This window comes from Fukomys damarensis, unplaced genomic scaffold (genome assembly GCF_012274545.1).
Source record: "Fukomys damarensis isolate Sample0158 unplaced genomic scaffold, DMR_v1.0_HiC HiC_scaffold_27, whole genome shotgun sequence".
NCBI classification, from domain to species: domain Eukaryota; kingdom Metazoa; phylum Chordata; class Mammalia; order Rodentia; family Bathyergidae; genus Fukomys; species Fukomys damarensis.
In genome coordinates, this window is record NW_022900939.1 from 39,614,300 (window position 1) to 39,624,559 (window position 10,260).

The 10,260-nt window shown below is 39.0% G+C and overlaps 1 protein-coding gene across 40 annotated transcripts in view; it reads right to left on the reverse strand.

The window, feature by feature from the left end:
- The window catches only part of Rims1 (regulating synaptic membrane exocytosis 1), a 176,110-nt gene that overhangs the window by 141,243 nt on the left and 24,607 nt on the right, over nucleotides 1–10,260 (reverse strand). For 6 of the 40 annotated variants that reach the window (XM_033756717.1, XM_033756724.1, XM_033756714.1 and 3 more), the window contains exon 1: nucleotides 1,195–1,240. The exons of 33 other annotated variants lie outside the window; for them this stretch is intronic. In XM_033756717.1, the coding sequence (XP_033612608.1) occupies nucleotides 1,195–1,225 (31 nt within the window). In that variant the 5' untranslated portion in view covers nucleotides 1,226–1,240. Of the gene's footprint in view, nucleotides 1–1,194; nucleotides 1,248–10,260 lie in introns of those variants that run through there. One more of the 40 variants, XM_033756698.1, reaches the window with a different exon arrangement.

Here is a 10,260-nt window from a genome sequence, read left to right on the forward strand (position 1 = left end):
AATAAGGTTTAAGGGGCCGGGGATTTAGCTCAGCGGTTCGGTGGCCTGCGTTCAATCCCTGGTACCAAAAAAAAAAAAAGGTTTAATTTATAATTAGTTATATAATTAAGATGAAAAATAGAAAATCATGGTGCTACAGACTGGACATATACAATTACATAGCCATCATTACTAAAGTATGTGTAATATCAGAAATATTTACAAAACATGCTTTGAAATACCTTAGAAAAATGTTGAAGATTCTTGTTTATAAATAGTATATTATTATCTTGATTATTTAAGATATCCCTGATGATGTTTCACTTATATCTCTAAGCAGAGATATTAGTTGCTTGATATGTTTGGCATTTACATTTTAGTAAGTCCCAAGCTTACTAACTTCCTGAGATTCCTTTTTTGAGTTTATGCTAAACTATCCGAGTCCTCTCATTTAGGATTGAGTGTCAAACATACAACCACTGTAAATTTACATACATAACGGGTCACCCTTAAGGCATAGGCTTTGAGCAAACACAAAACTTTTTTGGGGATTACTTTAAATAAACTAATAGGCATTGAGAAATTAAAATGTATTTGTAATAATAAGGATTAGTTATCAGTTTAATGTTTTCTAGTTTAAAAAGCGATGCAAATTTATATAGGCTTGAGGCTACAAGGAGGTTCAGGGTCTGGAGACATCAGGAAGCTCACTGGCTTCCTTACTCTTTACCTTGGTGTGGCTCTGATTCTCTGGACCACAGAAAACATCGGTAAGTAAATTTCTGAAAGCTCTGAAAACCAACAAACCACATACACACACCCAGGCACACACAAATGCGTGTATGCACACACATACACACAACCTTATGCCTTAGAACTATAAAATAAGGATGTCCATGGTCTGCAGGAAAATCTAGATAGAAAATGTCTCCAAGGCCATTGCTTACTTGACGAAAAGCTTCCCACAAACATTCATTGGAGAGGAATAAATTTCATGTGCGATGACAGCCTTAGGCCTAAGAAACTTCTCACCCAGAATCTACACACAGACAGAAAGGTGCCTTGGATAACGAATCACAGAACTGACAATACTAGGGAGACCCTTTCTTCGAACACAATGAATCTTCATAAATATGAATTTTTATTAAAAAAAAAAAGAATTTGGGAAGTGCCGTACACACGAGGGAAATATTTTACTGCAACTTTCCAACTGACCAGACTTCCACATTGACACTGAGCATTCCATTCACGTGGAGAACAGGCTGTCACGTGCAAAGCCTCGGAATAACCAGCGAGGAAATCCTGCGGAAAAAACCGGGGTTTATTTGCTTTCATTGTTTGGGGACTGGATGTTAACCACAGGTCTAAGAAATTGCAGTGTTGGGTCTGTTCACAGTAGAGACATTATAAGAACACATTCTAGATGAAATATCTTTGCTAAAGGAAAATGCTAGTCTTTTTCCAGACCCAGGCAACTCTAGCAAAATAGCATTAATTTGCAATGATTTTTAAATGTCAAATCAATTTCTATCTGCCTCTGCACCCCAAAGACATGGAAATGAAAAGCATGGGGATCTGTAAGCATCACAGGTTTAGTGATATAAATAACAAGAACAGTCGAATGATAATAAATATGAATTTTAAGGTATGAAGAACAACACAGAAAATACATTATGAGGTATTGGAACTGATCATTTAAAATATATTCTTAACATATAAAAAGTAGAAAATAGGTTTATATTCTAGCAAACATCTTGGTAATAAAAATAAATATTTTTGAAACCAGAGCTTCCTCAAAGCAACTTACTGTATTTTTTGCATTCCTTTTTTGTTTTATCACACTTTATTTTTAATTCTTGGTTTTCCTCTGTTTTTGTTTTGGCTAGGCAAACAATGTATAGATATATAACAAGACCTCTGTTTAAGGTTGAAATTCCTTGACTGGCAGTGGGAAATTACTAGGCATAGAAATTTGGAGAACATTTTATTTTATGCTTCATCACCATTTTTGAAAACAATGGGAAGTGTTCACATTCACAACCCTTCAGAATTATAGTTCTAAGAAAGTAGGTTGCAAAACACTGCCAGGTCATGGGTCTAAACCTCTGCAGAGCCGCAAAAGTAGCCAAGCTTTATAATGATGTCCTTTCAATGGCCCTCCAACTCTGTAGGACAGAAGTCTACTATTTAAGTAGGTGTTTAAGTAAGTCAAAGCACAGAAGCAAGAAGAAATAAGTAACATTCACAAATGCACACAGACAGTACAGCATGTATGTGTGTGTGTGTGTGTGTGTGTGTGTGTGTGTGTGTGCGTGCGCACGCGCGTATATAACTGTTATGAAGCCGCCCAAGTTCAGGCTGGTCAAAAACTAACTGCCAGACTCAAGAAAAGTTATTATTTCCCAGAGTCAGGAATATTTAAGATTTGGATGAATGAATCTAAAAAAATAAAAAGTTTCAGACATAATGATTTCAAAATATCTTCATCATAGATTAAATTTTCAGGACAGCAACGTTACTTTTAAAAAATCAGGATGCCTCCGTGGACTAGACTGAAAGTGCCCAACCAACACTGGCTGCCCCGCTTGCCACGAGTGTGGCCCCGAGACGCACTGAGGGCCGAGGACGCAGGAAGGCCGGGTCATCCCAGCCCCAGCCCACCTGGCTCTTTCACCCGTGAGCAGCCACTCTCACCACTCGGAGGTACCCTACCAGCCAGCACGCATCAGACACGGCCCCTCGAGGTCTCCGAAATGCTTCACTTACATCCTTCAGAGGTCACGGGTCTTTGTGAGGAGCTTGCAGTAAACCAATTCCGGTTGGCTAAAATAGCCACTCCACCAGACAGCCGCGCCCCTGAACTGCACTCCTTTTAGGCAGACCCTCATCCTAGCAGCTCCCACATTGCTAACATTCTCTGTCACTGTCAGGACATCCAGCTGTGGTAGCATCTGGGTCGCCACCGTGGTGTTACTCAGACTGTGCAGATCACGCTGCCGCCATCAGGAATCCGCAGGGGAAACTTTATTCTCTGGTGAGTTCCAGAAAGAACTGCTTTCACCTGAACGCTGGGACTGTTAGGGATGCTGTACATATTGGTACCAACATCACTTCTCAAAGCACAGCGGTTGAAACGCTCAGGATTAAGTCTGTAGCCTCATTTTCTACCCTTGCTTTTCCTCACCAATCTTCCTTACGCATTTATTTCAGCGGGGCACATCGTTACATTCTGGTAACTACCTCAGATCACTTTGGCATCGAGGTAGGTTTTAAGGTAGGAATTAAAACGAGATTAAATAAAAATGTACAAACATACTTTGGTACCTTTATTGGAAATCCTTTTTCATTAAAATGCATATTTTTAATCCATCAAAGTCAAAGTATCTTTAATGCAATGGAAAATAATTAAAATGGAATTATTTTCTCTGGTATTCAACCCAAGACAGATCTTGAAAATGCACCTGTACAAAACCAAAAAGGTTGGTACCAACATAGGTACTAACAACAATGAAAATTCACAGGCAATAAAGGGGACAGGAAAACTAATCAAAAAGATACAGATAAACAAATCCAACTAACTAACTCGGGGAGGAACACACCTGTAACAAAATTGCCCAAATAACTATGTGTGCACACAATTGGATGCAAGGGCAGCAGAATTGTCCGGACACTATCCACTTGACAAATAAAAATGATATGTAAAATTTTATGAAAATGGGGCTAAAATCTCCATTGCAGCCCTCCTAATACAAAAGCAAAAGAGCAAAAAATGTAGACTCCAGAAGAGAAAGTTTATTTAAATTAACGTTAACTAATATCAACCATAACTAGCACCTACTAAGCAAGCAGTACCTCAGAAAACGCAGCTATCCAGAAGGAGGGGATTGGCAGCTAAGTTTTTACAATGCCACCCTTAAAATCAGTCTCCATCAGTGCAGCCAAACTGTAAAACATAAGCAGCTGCTCATTAAAGATTGTTTCAGAGTCACCATGTGTTACAGATTAAATGCACTGGAAGCATTCATTCTTATTTTCCCTCTTTGTATGTTCTATTCCGGCATTTTGCAAATGTAGTACAATAGAACGTGAAACACAGGGCTAAGTGTTCTATGCATAATGTCCTACACAGACAAGCCAAACTATCTTCTAAAAATCTTTAATCAAAATTAATATTGCTTCAGTAACAGCAGAGCAAGTGAGCAAAACTATCTTTCCTAGAGGATTATATAACTGCACATTCCGATGTGAAATTAAGAGATATTTAGGGAAGGAACTGAAGTCGTACATTGTTTGTATTGATATTGAATATATTAGGTGACATTACATCTGAAGTTGTGTTGAAAGATTAAATTGAATATTATTTGAATATTTTAATATTCATTTTCTACTACAAATTATATAAATCCATAACAGATCTTTCCAAATTGAGATACAGCGAGATAACAATCACAAAGATAGTAATATCTTTAAGTTGCACGTGTAAGAGGGATCTAATAATTCCACCAATCTTAACACAAATTAACATTATACTGTACCTTATTATCACAAAAACCAATCAAAACTTTAGCTGAAATACCTTACTTATCGCAGGAAGGTTGATCTTGAGAAACAGGGAACCCACAAGAAATACCAAATTATGATAGTATTGTAACTCTTCAAATATTAAAAATCTATATATCTATACATCTATATCTAAATCTATATGACTAATCTCCACTTTCAAATAAAAGGGCAAGCCAATAACACCTTCTAAACTCAACCTCATTTTCTTTTTGTTTTTTGGTACCAGAGATCGAACTTGGGTCCTTCCTCGTTTTCATTTTAACTATCAAGAATCTAAGTAGCACTGTTTACTCTTAGGCTTTAAATGTTTGGCATTCACATTTTTAAAATATCTGTAAGGAATCTGGAGTAAGGCCATTGTTTCAACTGCAATCTTATGCCTAAATACTAAATTTTAAAGAGAAAATCAGTAATGCGTTCACCTGAACATTCTGCATGACTTACTGTTTTTTTTAAATTTGGAGAATTTATTTACATTTAGACTCAAAGTATTTCTAGGATACAATGGCTATGATGATATATACAAAGCTAATACAAACACATATGCATCATTCTGAATGGGAACCATATTCTAGAGATGAATGAGGTCTTCCTTCCCAAAACTAATGTTCCCTTAAATCATGCTAAAAGGGTAAAAACATTGAAACAGTGTCTTGCTAGCCTTTATAACTTCAAATATTTTTAAAATAATTTTTTATTGAATTTATTGGTACATTCTAGGTACACAGTACAGTTCCATTTATTACTGGGATCTTGTACCTTCACATGACAGGTCTTGGTTCTCATTTGTTCCCCTTGTCCCCACCCTCCCTTCACCCCCTCTTCCCCTCCCTCCCTACCAACAGTTTAATTCCATTTTTACATTTTCTCACATTTTTTATATAATTTCAAATATTGCCTAGAAAGTAGAGTTCTGCTTGTTTTTCAAAGTGATATACTAATAGTTCTGAGCACACACACACACACACACACACACACACACACACCAGATCTCCCGACCTACAATCTTCGATATTATTATCGCTGCATAACATCTAGACATGCACCTAGTTCACCAACCTCACTGGGAATTATCCTTACTGCAATGTGGCTCTGTTAACCCAGCCAGGGGAAAATGCGGAGAATAAAGATAACAGTCCCCAAGACCCTGTATAGGAAACTCCAAGGAGACAGTTGCAAGAGAAATCTCCCAGCCATATTCTTCTCACCCACACTCTCGAGGGCCGTGCACATTAATGAGGTATTTGGGAGGGCTCTTAGTGCCCGCTCCAATTTTCCACGGCTTTCATGTCCTCACTGGATAGCTCAAATTACAGTAAAATCTAGTGGAACGCAACAAATTTCTCAGAGAGGCATCTATTACTAAAGATATGCTCCAAAACAAGACTAGCTTCTAAAGTTGGGACATCACAACATACTGTTATAGAAGCCGAATGTCACAAGAATCCTAGTCTCTCACCAGCCATTCTGAGAACAAACATGCCCTAATTAGCCCTCGGGGTACATATGAAACAACGTGGGTCCATACAAACTACAATTTCCTATTTGCTCAAAAAGCATTTTTATGTGACTGTTGAAATTCAATCGTTCCTAATCCCTTTGCTTATGACAAGGGAGCTAATGCTCATCTTTTGGAGATTTTAACTTCAGGTAGCCTTTTTTTTACTATGATATGAAATGGCAAAGCTCATGAAAATATGAAATCCTAAGAGTATTTTTGAAGCAAGAGCAACTGGAAGCTGGTGCTGAGGTCAGTCACTGACCACATGACTTTCCCACCTGCGAATCCAGAGTACTTTGTTGCTGAGATCTGTCAGGTAAGTAATTCAACCTGAGTTGTGTGAGCCCTTTTACTATAATTAGATTATGGGGATCCACGCATTCTTTAAAACTGTTGGTAAAACGATGCGTGTGTATTTTTCTGCCAAAGTCTACTGCTGCCTTTATTTCTGAGAAGAACTCGTGGTCGCTCCCCAGATCTGGAATACACTGTTAAAGGGTCTGGGTGAATGAGTGATTCATACACAGGCATCGCTACGCTGGCTTAGCGCTTTCCCTTCAGCTTCTGGAATGATGCTCTCCTGCAGATGCCCAGCCCCAGCAGTCTGCTTCCATTAAGATCCCCATTTAAGTCAAGCACTTAGGAAATCAAGAAACCATACCCAGAGAAAATGAGCCTTGCGAACATACAGAGAGGAAGGGAATTCACCTCAGAAAGCACTTTCATGTGCTATCAAGACTCTAATAAATCCTATTTATAAAAATACTTTAGTATAGAATGAGGGAGAGCAGTACTACATACCTACGTGCTAGTACGTCTTCCCTGCTGAGCACCTTCAACCATTTCAAAGATGTATACTGAAAAGGAAAATACAGGAAAAAAACCAAACTTTCTATAATCTAAGTTGTTAGAAATCATAAGACTTGAAATAAGAGTAAAAATTTGAAGTGGATAAAAACAGATTCTTCCAATCTGGATATATCTGGAAATGAGGTACAAGCTTCATGCACTAAGCATTCTGTAGAGGGGGGAAAAAAAACTGCGATAATGGAGAATCACTTTATTAATAAAATTAGTGACTTCATAAATGTATGTGCAGAGTTTATAAATCAGACTGGCTCCTCAGAGCTCAAGAAAAAAATCAGCCCCTTTGTCTCCCTCTCATTCCTCCAGGGCGCATGTGTGGAAGTAAGACCCAAACTGCCTGTCTTGCTCTCTGCACCCAGGCCCTTATGGGCTGCTCCCCAGCCTGTGATGCCCCTGTCCCTCCGGAGCAGCAGCCAGGACACAGCAAACGCTCAGTGCTATGTGGCCAAAGAGTTACAGTGGGTCAAGAGACTGACTGGGGTCATTTTTAAAAAGCCACAATCTCCTTTCCAATAATCTTCAGCTGCTCACACTACACTTTAGGGAGATGGGACAGTTCTATCCCCTCCTTTATTAAGGAAGCCATTCCTTTGCACAGTGCCATCGGATGACCTGCAGCCCCTTAAAATGCCATGCCATGCCCACTGAGACAGGGGCATCTCTTCCAAAAGGGCAGAGTAGAACCAAGGAGGCAAGGGCAAGATGAAGGCAATTATTCTTATGCCCAAGGTCAACACACCCAGGTCTCGGACCCCACGACTGTGCTTCTTTCCTCTCAGTCTGGCCTCACTCGTGCCCCTCATCGGAACAGTCTCCCTGAGTCCCTGGTCTCCCGGCATTTCCACAGAGAATCTGTGTAATCAGGACTGCCGATCAGGAGAAACCAGGCCTCCGCAGCCTTTGTCTGAACACTGGAAAAAAACAATCGATATAAACCTGTATCTTTCTATTTTTAAGAAGATTGAACTGTGAAGCATTCTAACTTCAGGAAGACACAGTAAACAGGAAAAACTCTGATCAATCAGAGAAAAATATATACTTTCTGAGTTAACTGTATAGTTAAACAGACCAAGCTAAGAGGTAAATATAATGCTAAAAGGTATACAATTTAATATGAACTTTAGATACAGATTTAAAATATTAGAAAAAGCTTCATACAATGCAACTACATAATTACTGTGTTCTAAAAATAATATATTTAGGTAATTTCTATTTTCAAAGAAAAATATTCCTTATACTCCACTGCTAGACTCCAAATGATGTGTTTCAATATCCTACGCTTTGGATAATTAAATAATAAATGCCATTATTTTCACATTTTTCCATAGGCTTAACATTAGAGTAAGGTTTACCTGTTCCTGAGTGCAGCGAATGTAGGAATGGAAACTGCAGAAACCCAGCAAACATAATAACAGCAGCACTGGAATGGTTAAGTAAATGCTACTGGAATCAAATCACTAAATTCCAGCAAGCAATGGCAGCAAATCCAGTAAGTGGCACAACGGAATTTTAAAGATCCACCAAATTACAAAATTCTCATTACAATTGCCTGTGGCCCTTGCATTCTAAATCAAAGCTACAGAAGCCTGCAGTGCCCAACATTATACAACAGTGACACCAAACAAGGCCATAAGTGCTGCTGTCATCAAAACAGATCTCTGCAGCACAGAGTCTCACTGACTACAGCATTAATCTACAGTGCTCGATGCTACACTACAGTGATTTTCCTTTAGCAAACACTCAAGCTCAGCTAGCCCCACAAATTGACCATCTCCTAAAACAACGCAATACTGCTACCTTCCTGCAGCCAGAGACACAAAATGCTGCGGTCCCTTGAAGCTAGCACAGAAAAGACTCAGGAGAAAGCTCAGAGCTGTTCCTGCTATGCCCCCAGTGACATTTCTCCACAATATTCGTGGACTAAGATGACACAGCTAAGTAGCCACTGCTGCCTGGTAGACCCCAGAAGACTCACCTGAAATAATTAGGTCCCATTACCAAACACTGGAGGCGGTGCTGACTGGCACCTTCTGATAGATCATTTTCTCTGCAGTTTCCCTAACTGAGGAATCTCACTCAGTCCAATGGTAACAAACCGGCCCCAGGAAGCTTAAGCCAGAAGTACCAAGTGATTGTTGGGCAAACGGGCAAAAGTGCCTCTTCAGGCTGTTCTGGGATGGCCAGCCTAGTGCTAATGATGGCTTACCTCCAGGGGGCAAAAGGACAGCCCCAGAGAGGTTCTGCCAAGCAGCCATGGGAGGGCGTGGCTCCTACAGATATTATTCTTAAAGATGCATGTCTTTGATGGTCACAAATTGCGTAAGACATAGAACAGTACACTTTTCTCACGAAGGTACAGAAGAATCATCCTTTCACTAGGTCACCTGTATTTCTTTTATCCACTCCATACCTTGTATTAGAGACCAACAATAAAATAACAAAAAATAAATTACTTCATTTGAAAGTATATTTCCCCAAGTACATTTTATTGTGGTAGATCACTCAGTCGACCAAGTGACCATGCCATACTGTTCTAGCCTCCCAAGGATTCAGGACTGAGAAATACAGCTAGCATGCTTCTAATTCTTTTCAGGAGGTGAGATGGGCAACCATAATAGGTACAAATTAGTAACATCTTTAACTTTAAATAAATGCAGTGTGTTTATACAAATCATATGTATTTGTCTAAAATAATCATCCAATAAGAAAAAAATTACTGTGCATCACATAATCATGAAAGAAACTGTAAAATATCAGTAATCTCAAATAAACTGACTTATTTTGAACATTTTCCCCTCCAAAAAGAATTTACTTTTAGTCTCCATTTAGAATTTTTTCTTTTGCCAAACTTCCCAGTATACTTTCAACTGGCTTTAGTTGAAAATTGTCCAAATTACTGTTAGGAAAAGAGAAAGCAAACTAAACATTAATTGAAAATTTGTTATGTGCCAAATATTATTAAGTTTACCAATTTTATTTAATTCATTTATTTTTCAAATTATATGGCATAACTGATATTATTTACAGCAAATTACAGATGAATCTCAAAAAAGCTACCTAATTTGCTTAAGGTCACATGATCTCTAAGCAGCAAGGCTGGATTTCAACTTGGCTTTCTCTGATTTGAAAGTCCACACAAGGGCCAGGGATTTAGCTCAGCGGTTCCCCTGCCTGCCTCATAAGCACAAAGACCTGGGTTCAAGCCGGGCCTCACAGTGCACGCCTGTAATCCCAGCACTCGGGAGGATGAGGTAGGAGGATCATCGTGAGTTTGAGACCAGCCTGGGCTACATAGTGAGTTCCAGGTCAGTCTCAACTACATAGTGAGATCCTGTCTCAAAAAAAAAAAA